We start from the raw sequence: 18,644 nt of genomic DNA, 5'->3' as shown, positions 1-18,644 counted from the left end.
TCCTTCAAAATTCCACTCGCCTGTTTCTCCAAACATATTTATTTTCCATATCTTTTTAAAATGTCTGGCTTAACTCTATAATCTGCCGAGGTATTGGCACTTTACTCATTGCCCTTGTGTATCCAGCACCGTATCTAAGCATTGTTCAGTTTTCCTTCTACGGGACCATTTCGCCCCACGGTCAGTTCCACTCTGCACTCACCTTGAAATTACACAGTACACCAGCATGTTATAGCACCTGGGAACAACCCCACAACAAACACCAGTAACCGAGTCAAAAGTACGGAATACGGTGAACTGTTTCATGTTATTTCCTCTCCATTTTTTCGCTCGGTCAATTTTACCTAATTCCCTCGCCCAAGTGGAATGCCATGTTCGAAGCGCTAATGTCTGATGGTGAGGTGCCAAGACTGCCAAGACTCGAAACACATGTCATCGATGTCACACTTCAGATAGGGTTCGCTTACTTACATGTGCATGGATTCTGCAGAGATCGAGATTCTATTACTAAGCAAGAGCTTGACGGGGAAGGAGATTTCAATTGAAAATGGTCCAGGGTTTCAGCTAGTTAACGAGAAATGAACATGAATGGAGACATTGACAGTAAAATACTCCATTTGTTCTCCATTATTTCTCCATTCGTTCTCCATTTCAATTAGATTTTTTCCAGTTTCATCAATGATCGGCATGCCAAGAACCCCACTTATATGGACAATTTAGGCATGATGATTGGCCCAGGCCTACCAATTTTCACTATGGACCCCCCCCCCTGTTCCTTCATAAGTCTCCCTAATTCATGCGTTTCCATTCTCTAGACCTTGACCGACTACTTCAAAATGTCAAGAGACAAAGAGCTGGTGGCCCATGAGGTTGGCGTAGATGTCACTGCCCAAGATGAAAAGGATATGGAGCGATTGGGGAAATCTCAGCAGTTCAAGGTCGGTAGGCCGAAAGCTTGTGGCGAGGTCGAGCCCTAACTGCGCGGGACTAACTGGCAACAGAGAAACTTCAAGTTCTACTCCATTTTGGGTTTCACTACGACGTTGATGGCTACTTGGGAGTCTATCCTACTGTGAGGACGAATATGCTTGGTTTAATATCATCTTACTGACTGCTCGCAGCACAAGTAATTATGGCTTGACAGATGGGGGCCGGGCCGGCATGATTTATGTCTATATTGCCTCTTTTGTAGGCTTTTTTGCCGCTGTCATTTCCATGGCTGAGATTGCTTCCATGTATGATCCTCATCTTCAGCCTTGAGTTTGGAGAACAATGGTACTGACAATAATAGTGCACCAACCTCGGCAGGTCAATATCACTGGGTAAGTGAATTTGCTGCACCAAAATGGCAGAGATTTTTGAGTTATCTCACCGGTAAGTTCACTTGATTAGAGTAAGCCACTTGAACGCTGGAAGCTTACATACCTGATATATGCAGGCTGGCTATCGGTGCTGGGATGGCAAGCTGCATACGCTAGTATTTGCTTTCTCTGCGGAACTTTGATTCAAGGATTGCTCGTCTTCAACTACTCTGGCGACACAGGTTACGTGTATGGCTATGAACGCTGGCATGGAACCCTTTTGACAATCGCGATCGCGGCCGGTGGAACCCTGATCAACACATACGGTGCAAAGATACTTCCTAAAATCGAGATCATCATCTTGGGTCTTCACCTTCTCGGCTTCGTGGCTGTTCTAGTCGTTATGTGGTCCATGACCAAGGAGACTTCTACGTCCGAAACTGTTTGGAAGGAATTTACCAACTCGGGTGGTTGGTCAAGTATGGGACTGGCTTGTTTGGTAGGCCAGTTGACACCCATCTTCTCATGGACAGGCCCTGATGCGGCGACCCATATGTGTAAGTCAGCTATATACGATCTCAAGAGCCAAGTGCTAACTGCCACAAAGCTGAGGAGGTCCAAAATGCTTCGTTCGTTATCCCGTGGTGCATGGTCTCGACTGCCCTAATCAACGGAGCTCTGGGCTTCGTCATCCTCATCACACTTCTATATAAAATGGGGCCTATAGATGATGTGCTCAATGCCGCAAGTGGATTCTCCTTCATCTCAGCAGTGAACCACGCTACCGACTCCGCAGCTGCCACCAACGGTGTAGCAGCCATCATCCTCGTCATGGAGGTATGCAGCGCAATCAGTATTCTCGCAACAGCTTCACGTCAGACATTTGCCTTTGCCAGAGACAACGCTTTGCCCTTCTCTCGTGCCCTAGCCCACATCAACCACCGCACCCAGGTTCCAGTAACCGCCGTCCTGGTTTCGACAATCATCACCGTCTTGCTGAGCTTGATTAACATCGGCTCCACGGCTGCTTTCAACGCCATTGCCTCAGTTATGATCGCAGCCCTCTTCATTACTTACATCTTGCCCATCTGCGCTTTCATCCGTGTTCGCTTCTTACCGGGTGGGATCCCGCGCGCGCGGTTCTCACTCGGCCGGCTGGGTTTGCCTTTGAACATCTTCTCTGTTGCTTATCTCTGCTTCGCTATCATCTTCACTTTCTTCCCTACTGCTGCTGATCCGACACCTGTCGATATGAACTGGTCTATTCTTGTGTTTGGCGTTGTGGTTATTTTCGCCATCGTGCAATATTTGGTTCACGGTCGACACACCTATCAGGCTCCTGTCACACAGGTGCGCAAGTCCATGTAAAAAAGTCATTTTGTGTTGGGATGTACAGAAATTCTTTTGTCCCGGTCGCAACTGTACAAAATAGCGTTTTTATGGAATGTAGGGCACATCATTGGACTGGCAGTATAGGCTGGCTCATACCCTAAATGTACATGCTAAATTTAATTGGCATCTGGATATGCCATATAACAACTGTTTGTTCGTCGTAACCATCAGACTAATGAAAAGAATTCGTCGCAAAGCTTAACATATCTCCCAATTCCTCAGAGTAATTAACTCCCAATGATGGTATCATATCAAAACCAGGCATAACAGTATGATCCAGCGTCATCTCAGACCAATGCGAACGTTCAAGCGATCGTACCGTTCTCCTTGGTCGACCAGATTGATTAGTCTCATCTTGTTCATAGAACGCTCGAATGATCGCCGTGAGATTAACCCCATTTTCCCGCGATGGTATATCAGGATTCCTTGGCCCTAGTAATTCAGCAGCCAGACACTTTTCTCTGAACTTAGAGTCCTCGGCATCGAGCATTGATTTCAAAAGCGATACACCCCGTTGCGCAATCATGTCTGACTCGCAACTTGAGAGAATTTCTATTCCATCTTTTATGAGCTGGCGGTGCTCGGTGCATTGGTGGTCGGGACCTGATTGATGGAACATATCTAAACATAATATGATCTTCTGATTCTCAGCTCGTCTATTCAGTATACTTCAGAGATTATTCATGGACTTACACTCGCTGTGACGCTGAACGCCTGATTGATCCACATCACAGGTCCACCCTCATGAGCTGCTTCCTTCTGTTCTTTGATAATAGTCCTCGAGGCTGCCACGCATGTCTTTCGTGTGAATTCAAACATAGGGTTGACGAAGCTCAGACTGAGAAACTTCCTATGGATCATAATCACCTTGTGAGCTGAACTGATTGCCAAGCTCCGTCGTGCCCAGGGCACGTAGCACGGCCAGGATGGATCTAATGGGACATTTTGCAAATAGTGTGGGAGGTGGGTTGCCAGCGTGCGTAGGCGACGGTCAAACTTAAGGACCTCTTCGTAGCGGGTATATAGAGTATTGCATGATATTAACTCATCCTGCAGCTCCGGCATCAATGCGGCTATATCATATTTCACGCGCGAGTAGCCGGTGACGGTCGGGTAGTCTTCGGGGAGAGCTGTTATCTCATCGTCGCAGTTTTGCGGCTTGTGGGTGTTGAAACTGAGGCGGTGGATTAAATAGCTTTCTGTAAATGGGATGGAGAACCAGTCTTGGATACAAAGTTGACACCATATTCGTCGGCCGATTTCCCGATTTAGTAGACCTGCTGGCTGGGTATCGTATTCGCTTCCGAGTCGATGTAAGCCGAGTCCCTGGGCTATGCGAACTGCCGAAGCAAGTAGTACGGAGAATCCATTCGAGTGACCGAGCATATGGACGGATATTGTAAGTGTTGCAATAGCTTCAACAGAGGAGATAGAGTGGCAGGCCATGTAGTCAGCATGATGGAGACATGCGATAGTTGCCTTAAGCCAGCGTTTTGATAGACTGTCTTGCTCGCGGCTATGGAAGCCCCATGACTGGGTAATTCGCCTCGGTGCACAGGTCATTGATCCGGTTAGAACTGCAAATAGAAGTGCGATCCACTGACCATCAACTCCCGGCCCATCTATCCGCCCTTCACCCTTTCTGTAAAACTCATCTAACTCCCTACGAAAAGTCCTTGCATGGAAAGCTCCATGGTACCATAGTAGACTCTCACAATGGTACTCGACCAACTGATAAACCTTTTGCTTGACTGGCAACAAAGTTTGACATATAGCCGTTGGCGACAGGCCATTCATACTGGTGTTTTCCCACTCGTTTCCAGTGGGGATATCTCCAGGGGAGCGCTCTATATTGCTCTGTCTTGCAATCTCATCCTGGTAGGTAGGATCCTTGCGACGGCCCCAGGCTAGGAACTCGAGAATAGTGGCGGCGTCCTCTACCTCATTCGAAGTATTTTCAGCTACATTATGTGTCGCATCTTGCACAGAAAGGGGTGAGGGATGTACAGGCGTCGATTCTACCGGAGAAAACGAATCAAGGTTGGAGCAACGGTCAGAGTCTGACCTGTGCGGACGTATTGCAGCCTCAGTGGCTTCTTGAAGGGCAGCTTCGAGTTGGTTGACCCGAGACTGAAGAATCTCAATGAGAGTCGAGGCATTAGTATTTGGGCTCGGCCGTGCCAGAATGGGTCGTTCATTTCGTGCCTCAGGCTGAGAAGTGCTGGGGCTTGGAGTCGGGGAATCTCGCTCGCGCGGCCGAGTGCATGATATTCCTTTTCTGGTGCAGTTGCGACATGGTAAGATCTTGTCACATTTGACTTTACGTCTTGTGCATTCTACACATGCCAATCGCTTTCTGTGGATGTTGAAGCTCATACCTAATTAGGGCTGTGTAGTGATGAAGCACAGTGTAGATGCTGGATTTGCCTTATCGGTGGCACAATTTGTTTCCACCAATGATTTTTCGTTATTACGCAGCGAATCCAACCGCCTTATTCCGCAAAGAGAAAGGCTGCTAGATATGCTGACAGCTGCTGGTGATACCGAATTGATGGAGAAAAGTAAATTGGATAGTCAAATCAAGACCTCACTAGGTTCTTATCAGCCCTTCGGCCGGCCGACGATTCTCGGCCGAACTGATAAGAACCATTCCTTGACCAAACAATTGATTATAATTTCTATCTCTCTATATATTGACTGTAAGTATTTCTTTCGTATGTTTCCCAGAATCATACATATATACGTCTATTGAATCCAACTCAGCTCAACTTGAACCATTCAAATTTGAAGAAAAAAAAATGTCTCAAACCAGATATGTGGACAGGCCGATTCCTCAAATCTCCCTAGCCGACTTCGAAAACCGAATCGAAGAACTGACCGCAGAGCTAATTGACGCTGCGGAAAATGTGGGATTCTTCACATTAGTCAATCACGGTATCACGAAAGAAGACGTTGATGCGATATTTGCGACGTCAAAATCCTTCTTCGACCTACCTGACGAAGCCAAAGCGACTGTTCCCTGGAACGCGAACAACGTCGGCTGGGAGAAGAACTCTCAGATCCGTCCATCAACCGGAAAACCCGACAGCAAAGAGTCATACCAAATGCAGTTCGGTGAAAACATGAAAGACCTATGGGTTTCTGAAAAGCATCTTCCCGGGTTTCAAACTACATCCCTTGAATTCATGAAGCGAGTGCAAAGTATATCGGAATGTCTCATGCGATGCTTTGCACGCGGACTTGGATTCCCAGAGGATTTCTTCGTTCAATGCCATGATGTATCACGACCAGACTCGCAGACCACCATGCGACTACTTCATTACTTTGCGCTGCCAGAGGAAGCAGATGGAAATGTGTATCATCGCGCTGGGGCACATGCTGACTGGGATTTCCTGACTTTACTGTTTCAGAAGGAAGGACAGAGCGGGCTGGAGATCTGTCCGGGGCGCGAGTCGGTCACGGAGTTTGGTATTGGGGACCAGTGGACTAAGGTGGAAGCAAAGACTGGGGAGATCGTTTGCAATATTGGGGACTTACTCATGTCTTGGTCGGATGATCGGTTCAAGTCGACATTTCATCGCGTGAAGGCGCCGTGTGAGGCTGGGGATTATTATGGGGACCGGTACAGCATTGCATTTTTCAATCAGCCTTGCAAGGATTCTTTGATTCAGGGACCGTTGAAGAAGTATCCCATGGTTACTGGGGCTCAATTTAATGAGAATGCCATGAAGAGAAATTTTGCTGCGCTGCAGGTAAAGTTGCAGGCTGTTGAGGCATAAATTGGATATGGGATTGTGATCGTGAGTATATGTAGCTTGCATAGGGTTCATCTGGGCGCTGTTTTTTTGTCAGTGACTCTAGCTCAAGGGCAAAGCTGTGGCTAAGCACATAGAAAATCAATCCGAGGAAATGAATGAACCTGGTAAAGCGTGTCAAAGTAGAAATGCAATAGATCATTATTATACTGTCATAAGTTTCCGAAATCCCACCACGTGGAAAACCCCTCCACATTTCCCAATGTGGATTCAGGTTCTGCAAAGCCTAGATTTTCCAGGTCAACATACTGTGAATGATCAGCCCATAGCCAGGGGGTGTTGGCCATGAGACTGTCTGCTGGTGCTACAAGCTTTTCTACGAGGTCCTCAGCTGTGCTTGCAGGTGATGCTGGTAGTGATGTGGCCAGCGGGCGACAACGAGGCTTTGGCGGTACATGAGCAGCCGAGCCTCCATCAGCCGTGTTGACCGTCACCTCTGGTGACATGGCGACGATAATTTCAAGCGTTGTAGTCGAGTTTTCCATCTCTTCCGGAATAGCGACCGGTGTGAGCGAGGAATGAAGTAAGCCACCTGTAGCATTCTCATATGACGAGGGCGAACAGTTGACTTGCAGAAGATCCCACATCAGAGGGATACTAAGATGAATTTTCGAGGGTTCCCAATCAAAGTCAATCTTTTCTGAGCCAGATGCTACTTGAGTCATTCGATCCAGTGTTTGGTCCTGGAGAATGTTAGCTCCAAATTTCTTTAATTCGACTTTCTGAATGTTTAGCCATACCAAAGCTTCACAAGCAGGTGAAAATGGAACAAAACTTTTCAAAAACTTCCTGCATTTTGCAAAGTCTATTTTGGACTTGTATTTTAACCTTGGGTCAGCAGCGCAGCAATAGTAGAGATGGACAGTTGCAGCAATGGCGGCTGCATGTCCAAAGAAGGGATCGATCAGTCGCATTTTTTTCTCAGTTACCATATCAATCATGCGAACAATCCAGGTTGCATGCAACAAGACCAACTCAGAAGATCTTCGCCAAAATGTATTGGGTATTGTCAGGTTTTCATTGTCCTGAGATGCGACTATGTAAAGGAAAGGGTGATTGAGTACAGTCAAGATGGTATGATAGGTGAATTGTAGTTTGAGCCAGGAAGCCCAATAATCTCTATTCCCTCTCACCTCTTCTGCTCTCCGTTCGTAGAATTTGACCGAGTCATATCGGTGACATGGAGAAAGTTTATTCTCGAGCTCTGTTAGATCAGACAGAACCATGGCATACATCGAGTCGTGCCGCCAGGGCTCCTGTAATTTATTCTGGGCACAATCTGAGACGAAGGTTCTTATCCTCGTCCAGACCCATCCGAAATGTAAAGCCAGGTTCCAGATTCCCATGTCACTTGAGCTGGTGCAGCCAAGCTCGTCATATGGTAGTGGTGGAGGATTTCCAGCCGTTGTGAAATTTTGGTCCTTGACATTGGAAACGTAAAAGGACCGCAGTACGCCCGATGGGACACTCAAAATACCATTTATCTGTCCATAGGCTTGCTCTAGAGTTTGTAAACTCCAGAATATTCGTTTCTTTCGCTCGGGAGCTGCGCAGTCAATGCCATATGACGATTCGAGATCTAGCATGGCAGAGCGACACAGTTGAAGTGCGAGGCCGAGGTGAAAGCGCCCAACATGGCCATTACCATCTATCAATGTCAGCAGCCATAAATACCTAGCACGGGATATTACCATACCCAAGAATGCAGAATACGAAAGTAGACATAAACTCTCGATCGTATCCAGTTCAACAGTTCCATTTGCTATACGAAGCATCACCAAAGTTCGTGCTGTGTCACCATAGTGTTGCAGATCATCTCGGTCTTGAGAGAAACGTGACGTGAGCGTGATGATACTGCAGGCAAGTTCTTCTGAGGTGGTATTGGCATCCTTGACTTCTTCACGGTCAAAGCACCAGATCGGCTGCCTGTGACAATATTGAAAATAGAGCTCTATAGCATGAAGAAGACAAGATTCAGGGTTTGTTTTTGAGTCCTCGAGCCCAATTCCCAGGAGGAAAGGGTCGTTCGAACAAGCTCTTTCTCCAGAAGAAAGACCCGAGACGACTGAGTAGGCTCGGGCTCGTTCAGGAATCTCATTAAATCCCTGATTCTGCTGGCCATTTAAGATCAGATTCACCTTCTCTTCAAGATAGGCTAGCCGATCAGCCTATCATATATTAGTTAGAGGACCATTCACTCCGTTAATCATAAGGGATCCATACAGATGGACCGCCACGAGAGCCCCTTTGGATTGCCGTGTACGAACATGCCTGATTAAGGCGGACACAGCTTGAACATGCCGGTTTTTCGGCCGGACACCTTGTTTTCTTCCTTCTATTTCATATTATGAGTATGAGATCCACAATTACGCTAAGCAAGCCACGGAGATCGTACCTGCAATTCAGACAAGCCTCATGAGAACGCAATCTACCACCACGACTGCCTTCCCTCGGCATTATATGGCCGAAAAGAAGCGCGTAGTTGGAGGGTTGAAAACAGGAGGCGACAAGTAGCTTGTAATTGCCTCTTTCCTATTGCTCAGAATAGGGTTTCAGTAGATAACAGTACCAAGATATCAGATCCGAAGTAGAAATGAATGTAAGAAAGTACGTAGAAGGGGGAGAAGGGAATGACGATGATAAGAGCGTGCGGGGAAGAGGGGGTTGTATGGTACCTTTTTTGGGCGGAATTGAACCGATGGTAATCTGAATAGATACAATCAATAGCCGCGATTGAGTTGTCATAAAGTGGCGTCGACCAACTGTCGCATATTTGAAATGGCCCGTACTCGTACTAAAAAGTGGAATGTAACTTTTTAAATTCGTGACTTGTTTATGCTTAAAGGGGAAATATGATCCCGATATTGATGCTAATACGCTACTGTTACAGGTATCCTGGCTGTATATCCATCAGGGTCCACAGTGCAACCAATGAAATTTTGTTGGAGGTCTTTATCTCGTATTGTAACATTTTGTGACTATCTAACCATGTAATCAGGTAATTATCAAGAATCTTAATCTGAGGACAAAAGATTGTCAGGATAAGGCTTGATAGGAGGCGATTCAATCGCCAATTGAATCAATCCTTGTCAGTAGTGGATAGAATATTTATTTCCGTAATTCATAAATGGAATTGAATATACTAAGAAGTATGACAATCATGATGCTAAATGCGCTAATAAATGCAATACGAAGATGAACTCAATCAATAAACGAGAGAAGCATTTCCGCTTTGACAAGCTGTTCCACCGCAACATCCGCTTGGAGCCTGCTTAGAAGTCTTAAGCTTATCACAGAAGTCAATTTCCATCTCAGAGTCAGCAGCAGTTTCAGGTAGGGTTTGCCGAGAAGGCCAAATCTCCCGTTTAGCTTCTTCTTCACGCTTCTGATGATCTATCACTAGACCTCTCACCAAGGACTGGAAGTAAAGAGGGGCCTTCTCCACTGTGGAGTCAAGCTCACTCAGATTGTTCTGGGTGCTAGTGTAGAGTTCCTGGTTGGCGAAAATAATGCCCTTGAAAGTCTTGGTTGCAGACTCGAAATCTTGAGTGCTTGAGGCCTTGTGACGGTAGATCTCGTAGCGAACCAAGGTGCTCGTGGCTGACATGGGTACCACACGTTGCATAGCGAAGAAGTGGGGCCTGATTTTTTGGAAGGGTCCGTAAGTAATGATCATGGGACAGGTTCGTGAATGATAAAAAACTTACGCGACAGTCAATGAAGCATTGGGGAAGTAATAAGTACGGGCATTCTTGAGGCCTTCCTCAGTATCAAGATTGGTCAAGGTGGCACCGGACTGGGTGTTCTGGGATTCATTGTAGCTATCAGCGACAAGCTTCCAGTTGAATGAACCCTCCAAATCCTCATTGTGGTCAAAATGGTAGTCGTCAAAGTTGATGTTCTTGAATTGCGACTGCAAGCCGTTTCCCTTCAAGTCATCGGCCCACGAGAATTTGGGCTTTTCAGCACCATCCAGGTTCACCCAAACGAAGCCATTATCGTCTGTATGTAAGTGAATAGTAAAGAGACCGTTCTGGCTCTTGTCAAAGCCATCCAGATCTTGGTATCCCGGTGCCTTGGCAAGTTTGCCATTGAGACCGTAAGACCAACCATGGTACTTGCACGAGAAGATTCTGGCCGTGCCCAATTCCTCAGTTACAACGGGGAAAGCGCGATGCCTGCAGACATTGTGGAATGCACTGATGTTGCCGTCGCGGCCCTTGACGACGATGAAAGGGAATCCGGCGATATCATACTTTATAAAGTTGCCAGTCTCAGGGAAGCGCATCTTATGTGTGGTCAAAAGCCACTTCTGGGAGAAGACTGCTCGTCGCTCGAGCTCATAATTGTCCTTAGACGTGTAAGCAGCAGCAGATAGAGGTGTCGTCGATGACATGTTGACTATTGGAAGTCTGGTGGAGTATATTCGTGGGAAAACTGAGATTCTCAGAATTTGATCCTATGAAGCTCAACATGGTTAATGGAACTTGTATATATAATTATCGTTATCTTTGGTATGTTGACGTTAAAGGAAGAGTCCGGGGTCAAACCGATCACGGGATCGGAATATGGAGGTCAAGCGTCGATACCGAATCAGCGTCGCGGGGCTTTGAGAATTGAACGGTGACCGGTTGGTACAGCCGGACTATATGAAACGCCACCGGGGCTTTTCGGCTCATACACCGTTCCTCTAACACGTTTCAGTCAACATTATTTGAATAAGCTGTTGGTTGTTATGCTTATCAGTGCTGATTCCTCGCGTATCTACAACGCAAATCTGCGCAACATTATACTGATTACGCCGTTTTTCAACTTAGGCGGTGCATTTTAAATTTCTTCCAAAATTAAAGCTATGGTACTACTGTTGGAACATATTCATGGACGATTTGCCAAGTGTCCGCAGCCAGGCGCCGGTTCATAGTGAAGCGCAAGAATACCTCATGCCGGCCATTATACCTTGCAATGTCTTCCTCGTTCGTTCCGATTGGAAGTCCGTCTCGTGGCCGGAACATACAAATTGGTCCGATACGCGCTTCTTCTGGGATAAATACTGTCGATGGTACCCTGTTTGGATTTTCAGGGATAGGACAGATAGTCGGAACATGTTCGGACTCTGGGTCTGCAAAAACGCTCAGATCGTATCCAGAACAACTGCTGCTTTGTCCTGGGCTACGGGATGGAGATCGCTGAGGTGAATCTGGAGCGTCGCATATTGGAGCTGTAGCATTGACAACTCCCTGATCCATGTTCATTGTCATTCCGAACTTTTCTTCTAACATCATCATTCTTTCACCAAAAGTTGCCGCAGAGACGGAGGTTGAGAGCCCCTGCACTGGGGTCGATTGGCGCAAAAGAGCTATAGCCTGACGTCGTATACTGGGTTCGCGACATCTCAGGCACACGAACCAGAGCGGAAGACCAACGCTCAGTTCGAATGTGAATGGTGGTTGTGTGCCATCCAATCGCAGAGAAGCATTGAGAACAACGCTACTCCGATCGATTATACTTTGGAAGGTTGTTTCATAAGTATCAGTAATACTCAGCGATGGCGATGAGCAAGTTGTGATGATTATGAGAAGCATATCGTAGTAATTCAAAAGAAGAGCACATGTACCTGTCTGTTGTGGTGGTAAGACTTTTTGTCTGTCATTCAGTGATTCCATCAAGTGCGTAAATTCAATGTACCAACGTCTGAGTCTAGCTGAGAGAATGGTTTGCTGGTCTTCCAATTCCCGTGGTACCCTATATGTGGATAGATTGAAGGAGCCTGCCTTTTGTAGATATTCATCGCAAGCCCGTTGTACGACTTGTATTTCTGTAGACAAGATAACGATGGCTTCTCGAGCAGACTTGAGCGCCTCTTGAGGCGATTTAGGGGAAATGAACAGCGATTCTACCGATGGGTTTCCTGCATCAGTTTGGAAAGTATTCGTTGGAATACCAGAGATAGGGGGAGCTATTGTTCCCAACCGAACGAAGATGGGGATGATTGTTTCCTCCAACAAAGAAGCCTGAGCAGGTAGGGCTCCGCAGGAAATCTGGGCACGTAAAGTAAGAGCGAGTTGCACGCCCTGCATATAGAGATAAAAGGCTTCTTCGGTTGCCCCTTGAATGGCTTCAATGCAGATGAACAAAATACAAGTGATCAATCCAACAAAGGTATCTATACGACCATCCTCGATCCGCCGACGCATCGAGGAGACAGAGCGTGAATACCAAGACAATGCGTCTCGGTGATTTTGATTGAGAGCTTGAAAAGTAACCCCACGAATGGAAGCGGGATTTGGATATGGTTCAGGACTCTCAAACAGCGCGCCAATAGATATGATGGCATCCCACACAGCGGGTTCACTCCGGCAAATCTGCGGGACAATAGTGCTCCAGAAACCAATATCTAGCCCACCACCAATAAAGGGTGCAGCTTGATGGAAATAATAGGCAAATGCGCGACGCTCTCGCCATACTGTGTTTGGTAATAGTGCAAGTGGGTTTTCGAGAATAGACAGCGCGCTTTCTTCATATTCACATTTGCGACCTGTAGAGGTACATCGTAGACAATGGGGTTTCTCTTCTCCACACTTGACTTTACGAATTCTAGGAAAACTTTTATTTAGTGAGGTTTCTTTTTGGTGATAACAAGGCAAGTACCTACTTGCAAGTTTTGCATCCACGTCTCGATCTCGTACGCTCAGGTTTACCACTTTTCTGCCCAGTTGATGGGGTGGGCGTCATTTCGAAATTTGAAACTCATCGAGTAATTGTCGTGATTGACGGTATTAATATTTAGAATTCATCCGGTGAATAGTCCGTATTAAAAGTCGCTCCCCACACGTCACGTGAAATATTTAGCCCCCACTGTAATAGTATTTCATGTTATCTATGATACATTCAGTGGATAACGTATATTACAGTATTATACTTGTTACTGAAATACCGACCTACGTGCCGTCTGACAAAATGTGAGCCCCCTTTACAGACCCCTGTTTTACGGCCGGGCAGAAACCTCTGGGATTCAATTCAAATTCAAATAGTCAAGTAGAATTCGGTATGACAGCCATGGGTTTTGAATTTTGATCACCTCTGCTACTCCATGGGGCATAGTATTAGCTAGAAACTCAAAGATTTAGATATCGAGACTTGCCTAGGCTTGTTAAGTAGGTATCAAAAGATATAAATAGAGTAGTATCATTACTTGGTAAATATGGGTAGTAGCTCTGGCAGCATCTCCAACCTTGGAATTCTTTTGCTTTTAATAGCGCCCACGAGTTCTCAATTGGATTTAAATTTGGCAAATATGGTGGCCATACCATCATGTTAAATTTTAGCTCTTCAAGTGTAAATAGCCCTTGATATGTTCACATTATGGACAGCATTATCCTGAAAAAAAAAATATTTAAAGAACAGTATCTGTGTCATCGCGAAGTAAAGTAGATAATATATCGCGATATGATCTATCAATAATTCTTGAAGAGACTCCTCCGTGGGCTGCTTCAGGGTCTCCATAAAGAGGAATAAGAGCAGTACGCTGTGGTTGCCCAGAAAATAAAGCCCAAGACATCTGTTTAATCAGAGCCCCACGCTTGGGACTCCCGAGACACTCAATAAATAGACTTGGCGCTAATCATTAGGCGAAAACTTTGATATCAAGACCATAAATTACCTTAAGATAAGGCCCTGGGCCTTTTTTTCTTCCGCCATTTTCAAATATTCATAGCCTGGCATAGACGCTGAAGAGAATCGCGGCAGATCTTATTATCAATGATAGTAAGGAGCTCTATAATAATAATAATAATAATACCGGGATTGTCATCAATAGCATCAAATATTCGCTGCTGCTCTTCTTCGGAGAAAGAGATCTCCGCCGACCAGAGCCAGGGATTCTTTGATTATCAACCCTTAATCGCTCTATTTTTAGAGATCTTTGAATCGTCGATAATAGCCAGGAAGCGCATTGAGAATACGATTTACCCCTTAATTATTGACCCTTTTAAGCTACCATATTCTACAGTGGGTTTGCAGGGTGAGCTATGGCTTTCGAACACGGGGTAGAGATGGTGTAGCAGGCATTATATACCATAAAAAAAAATGCAGATGAAGGTAGAAATAGAAGGAGAATCGCGAAAAGTCTCACTATTTTTATTACTTTCTTGTAGAGGTGGTCAGTAAAAGTGGTCAGAGCCCCTAAGTACAGGGCACGCAGGTCTCACTTTTTGTTATCCACTAAAGCTTTTGTCGCTGATGAAATACCCTCTGATATTACATAAATCGCGAAGTCTAGAAAGAGATACTGAGGATCCAAATCGCAAAGCAGAGCTTACTCATTGCTTAATGTTTTGGATTCCCACCACAACGCAGCCCTTTTGAAGCAACCCGAAGTGTAAGTGATCACTCCTTGATAGCAGTTTTTCATCAACAGCTTTGCTTGTCTCCAGTTGTTGCTTGACTATACCATCATGTCCATTCTCCGCGGCCAACGCGGCGCCCAGTCATGGTCTTTTTAGGTCGACGTCAACCTAGGGCCTGCGCCTCGGCAGCAGTGAGGAGCAGAAGTTTTAAATTCTCGAAATATCAAAATCGAGCAGAAATTGCAGATTTAAGGACCTAACTATAAGTAATTTGTAATTTTCCCCAGACCTTCAACTCTTCAAAGAAGCAAACCGAGGCTAAGGCATGATCGACCTGATAGGACATGGCGTCGGTCCTATAAACCCAGGCCCGGCGCGGTGGCGGGGCTGGACATCCGAGCTGATAAGCATGAAAACAGAAGGTGCTGTAGATAATATTCTGCATCCTTGGCCTGATCATTAAAGAACACGTCAGCTTGTATATTTTCTTTTTTTTCCCTGATTCTTCACTTCGATGATTGCTTACATATGCTGTCTTACCTCGGCATATCCGTACTGTGCTGCCCCGCATGGAGATACAGCACTAAGACCGCGTCCGTATTTTCATTCTGTTTAATTCCCACTGACTTATTATCACATAGTTGACATACTCATATCTCTGGTACCGCACAAAGCGACCGTGTACTCAAAAGTCAAGCTCAAAATCACTGGAACCTGGAGGTATTATTAGGGAAGTTGCAATATAATGAGCCCGACGAGTAACAATTACACTATCCATAAAGTTTTTCTCAAAAGAACAAGACAAGCATGTGGTACATGCCGGTATGCTTGAAGAATCGATTTAGTGGAATATGAAGCTAATTCCCCATTTCAGTCGGAAGAAGGCTCGTTGTCCTGGCGAAAAGCCGAATTGTTCGCTGTGTCAACGACTTGGCCAGCAATGTACATATGAGACCCAGCCAACCCCAAATAGACCTGGTACACAAAAGCCACTCTCAGGTAATGGCAATGGTCATGGTGTAGAGGTATGAGAATACAACCTAGTTATAGGAACACGGTTTGGCTAAAATAGAACGTAGGGAAACTATTCAGATCCCGCGAGCATAAAGCGCCTCCAGCATATCGAACAGAGGTTGGAAGAAATTTCATCCATGCTTCGGTGAGACTTGAATGTTATGTTTTTCAACCACCACCCTCTAACCGCGCACAGTTCATCTATCGGAAACCAAGAATCCCGTGCAGATGAATTATCCGAGGCTTTGAGAGAATATATGCCTTCTCGTGACGATGATGGAAACGAAGAGGTTGGAATATCCCCTGAAATAGCACCTTCGATAGGGCATCAAGATATGATGGCATAGTATGTTACAAGAAACCCCATCCTTCTATTCAGGCTCACTAAATGGCACCAGCTCTCCATTATCACCCGCTTTCATCGAATCTGAGGTACAAGTCTATCTGAATGACTTCCAAGACCAACCTTATTGCGTGTTTGATAAGGATTGGCTTCTAGAAAATGCGTGTTTGCTACCTTCAGAAGTTGTCTTTCCATTAGTCGCTTTGACTCGCCGACTTTCTGTCAATTCCCCCGGAATCCCAGGAAGAAAAATATCGACTGGCAAATACTGCGCTGAAAGAGCCTGGCGAATACTATCAACACAGTACAGAGATGGCAAAACCGGTCTCTCATTCTTGCAAGGTACATTTCTAGTCGCCCAGCTAGACTTCGCGGGTGGGAATGCTCACCGAGGATGCAATTCTGTTGCTCTTGGATTGAGACTCATTCAATCTGCTGGACTGAATCAGGGCAAAAATTTACCACTACTCAGCAAATCTGAAGGAGAGGCGACCCGGCGAATCATATGGGCCTACTTCATGCTTGATCGCGCATACAATGCATCACGAAATTATTCGCTGTGTCTTTCCGACAACCACTTTATACTATCGTATCCCTCCTCAGGTGGCTTCTCCAGTCATGGACCACTATATGAGAAATCCATCAAACAAGGACAGAAAGACGATCAAAACATCCTCGCATGCCTTCTGAAGCTATACTTACTGTGGGGCAAAGCAACAGAGTGGGTATTCGAGCCCATGGTCTCAAGCACCCTCCCCCCATGGCAAACAGGATCTGCCCTTTCAATTCTCGAGTCAGAATGGATGGACTTTGAGACAGAGTTCGTCGACACACACCGATACGTGAACGTTGATTTTAGACGCCGGGCCCGCGAAGATCCCAAATCACGACCATACTTATCCACCTGGCTATGTGTGCAATTTTTGTTTCATGGGATTCAATGCCTTCTTCATCATCCGTTTGTAACCATGATCAAACTGCGAGAGATGAGCGGAAACATTTCTGCCACATTCTTACAAAAGTCATTCGAGACCTCCTTACTTCATTCACGATGGATCGCCAGATTTATCCGAGAAATGTCCGAGGTCGACCTGCGACTCTGCGATCCATTTTTCGGATACCTCGCTGCGATTGCGGCTACAATTCAAGTCGAGCATACAGGAAATAAAAACCCGCAGGTTGCTATTTTAGTCAATAATGAGTATCATGTTCTCTTGGGTTTCATAACCGAGCTTTCAACCCAATGGGAAAATATGGGAGTCTTGGTAGGCCCTTTTTCTGCCTTCCTTGATAGATCTCTTATCTAACTCCCTTATTTAGGTGAATCGAGTAAACAAATTAGCTTCTAGACGCCAGAACCACGGATCTCTGTTCTATAATCAAGATAGGTATTCAGGTGCTCTATCTACTATTCCAACACCGTCAAATTTACCAAGAATGTCAACGGAGGATGAGGCCCTCATGTGGGATATTCTCGACCTTACTTCTTCATCTAGCCTTCCTGTGGCAGCAGGAGCAGCTGATGTTGTATCCGGATATGGAGAAGAACAGCAGTCAAAAACAATAACTAAAATTAACATTCCAGCACCGCCTATCCAGGCAGAACCCAAGCAAATCGTCCGTGATCCAAAATCAAATAAACCAAGTATCGCAGAGACCATCATTGGTGGACTTCCGCAGCTGGTAGAAGAAACATCAACTCCGCAGTGGCCGTTTGCAAGAAGTGGAAATATGGGGCCAAGTGCAGGTATGCCTGATATCCCGGATTGGGTGCTTTTCGGAGACTTCATAACAGATCATCCTTAAATTTCCAAATATCGCAGTGCAGGAATCAAAGAATCTGAAAGAGGCAGACAAAATGTGCTGAAGAAAAGAAAATTCGTAATTCATAATTGGGTTGGTGCATTGTTAAATCTGGCATTGTCTGGCAGAGGCCGCTAGGGCAGCATCGAATGTACCAAGCTCGCTGTAAGAAATTTCTCTTCTCTCTGGGCGACCACAGCTGCCATCTCCAGTAAATGCATTCTCTTGGAAACGCTCGTGGAATGGAGTCTGGAATTTCCACTTGTCGAGCAAGTCTTTTGGAAGACTACGCTGCAAGCTTTCAGCCACAGAGTTGATAGCATGCCACAGTTGGCCACATCGATCAAGACGCGCTTAGTTTTTCACTGTACTCCTGAGCTCTGGGCTGTGTTGGCTGCTCAGGGGTACCTTCTTGACATACCCACAAACAAGTTGTGGGATAGAATGCATCAGAGAATTCTGGGGCTGACCAAGGATCGAACGCCTTCTTCAAAATACGGGTGTAGATAGCATCGCTGTAGTCAAAGCGGATAACCCGTGAAATATCATTACTGGATCCATCTGGCACTGGAGGAATTGACCGATCGAGAACAGTCACGGAAGTATGGCCTTCTTTCTTTAGTCTGAGAGC

At 45.7% G+C, this 18,644-nt stretch overlaps 9 protein-coding genes across 9 annotated transcripts; 4 read left to right on the top strand and 5 right to left on the bottom strand.

The window, feature by feature from the left end:
- Positions 1 to 836: 836 nt before the first annotated feature.
- Positions 837 to 2,669, top strand: N7495_006704 (uncharacterized protein; the record flags this gene model as incomplete). The annotated part of the gene is made up of 6 exons (XM_057209355.1): positions 837 to 938; positions 1,002 to 1,072; positions 1,122 to 1,235; positions 1,292 to 1,374; positions 1,439 to 1,858; positions 1,909 to 2,669. The coding sequence occupies 6 exons, from the start codon at positions 837 to 839 to the stop codon at positions 2,667 to 2,669; spliced, it is 1,551 nt and encodes a 516-aa protein (XP_057063129.1).
- Positions 2,670 to 3,257: 588 nt separating this feature from the next.
- N7495_006703 (uncharacterized protein) lies at positions 3,258 to 5,069 on the bottom strand (the record flags this gene model as incomplete). Its single annotated transcript, XM_057209354.1, has 2 exons — positions 3,258 to 3,296; positions 3,387 to 5,069. 2 exons carry the CDS (start codon positions 5,067 to 5,069, stop codon positions 3,258 to 3,260), a joined length of 1,722 nt encoding a protein of 573 aa, XP_057063128.1.
- A 422-nt stretch (positions 5,070 to 5,491) lies between these two features.
- On the top strand, positions 5,492 to 6,472 carry N7495_006702 (isopenicillin N synthase family dioxygenase; the record flags this gene model as incomplete). Its single annotated transcript, XM_057209353.1, has 1 exon — positions 5,492 to 6,472. One exon carries the CDS (start codon positions 5,492 to 5,494, stop codon positions 6,470 to 6,472), a length of 981 nt encoding a protein of 326 aa, XP_057063127.1.
- Positions 6,473 to 6,660: 188 nt separating this feature from the next.
- N7495_006701 (putative C6 transcription factor) lies at positions 6,661 to 8,965 on the bottom strand (the record flags this gene model as incomplete). Its single annotated transcript, XM_057209352.1, has 5 exons — positions 6,661 to 7,191; positions 7,249 to 8,156; positions 8,205 to 8,676; positions 8,732 to 8,843; positions 8,904 to 8,965. 5 exons carry the CDS (start codon positions 8,963 to 8,965, stop codon positions 6,661 to 6,663), a joined length of 2,085 nt encoding a protein of 694 aa, XP_057063126.1.
- A 748-nt stretch (positions 8,966 to 9,713) lies between these two features.
- Positions 9,714 to 10,904, bottom strand: N7495_006700 (aromatic ring-hydroxylating oxygenase subunit alpha; the record flags this gene model as incomplete). The annotated part of the gene is made up of 2 exons (XM_057209351.1): positions 9,714 to 10,149; positions 10,216 to 10,904. 2 exons carry the CDS (start codon positions 10,902 to 10,904, stop codon positions 9,714 to 9,716), a joined length of 1,125 nt encoding a protein of 374 aa, XP_057063125.1.
- Positions 10,905 to 11,358: 454 nt separating this feature from the next.
- On the bottom strand, positions 11,359 to 13,240 carry N7495_006699 (uncharacterized protein; the record flags this gene model as incomplete). The annotated part of the gene is made up of 2 exons (XM_057209350.1): positions 11,359 to 13,102; positions 13,161 to 13,240. The coding sequence occupies 2 exons, from the start codon at positions 13,238 to 13,240 to the stop codon at positions 11,359 to 11,361; spliced, it is 1,824 nt and encodes a 607-aa protein (XP_057063124.1).
- A 661-nt stretch (positions 13,241 to 13,901) lies between these two features.
- N7495_006698 (uncharacterized protein) lies at positions 13,902 to 14,206 on the bottom strand (the record flags this gene model as incomplete). The annotated part of the gene is made up of 2 exons (XM_057209349.1): positions 13,902 to 14,118; positions 14,169 to 14,206. The coding sequence occupies 2 exons, from the start codon at positions 14,204 to 14,206 to the stop codon at positions 13,902 to 13,904; spliced, it is 255 nt and encodes an 84-aa protein (XP_057063123.1).
- A 1,392-nt stretch (positions 14,207 to 15,598) lies between these two features.
- Positions 15,599 to 16,214, top strand: N7495_006697 (Zn(II)2Cys6 transcription factor domain-containing protein; the record flags this gene model as incomplete). Its single annotated transcript, XM_057209348.1, has 4 exons — positions 15,599 to 15,675; positions 15,728 to 15,878; positions 15,933 to 16,012; positions 16,064 to 16,214. The coding sequence occupies 4 exons, from the start codon at positions 15,599 to 15,601 to the stop codon at positions 16,212 to 16,214; spliced, it is 459 nt and encodes a 152-aa protein (XP_057063122.1).
- Position 16,215: 1 nt separating this feature from the next.
- N7495_006696 (fungal specific transcription factor domain-containing protein) lies at positions 16,216 to 18,016 on the top strand (the record flags this gene model as incomplete). Its single annotated transcript, XM_057209347.1, has 2 exons — positions 16,216 to 17,475; positions 17,531 to 18,016. 2 exons carry the CDS (start codon positions 16,216 to 16,218, stop codon positions 18,014 to 18,016), a joined length of 1,746 nt encoding a protein of 581 aa, XP_057063121.1.
- Positions 18,017 to 18,644: the final 628 nt, after the last annotated feature.

Source organism: Penicillium taxi (genome assembly GCF_028828555.1).
Source record: "Penicillium taxi strain IBT 34144 chromosome Unknown utg000004l_segment0_segment0, whole genome shotgun sequence".
In the NCBI taxonomy this organism is placed as follows: Eukaryota; Fungi; Ascomycota; class Eurotiomycetes; order Eurotiales; family Aspergillaceae; genus Penicillium; species Penicillium taxi.
Note: the sequence above shows the minus strand (reverse complement) of the source record. Positions and strands in the feature narration are given on the sequence as shown.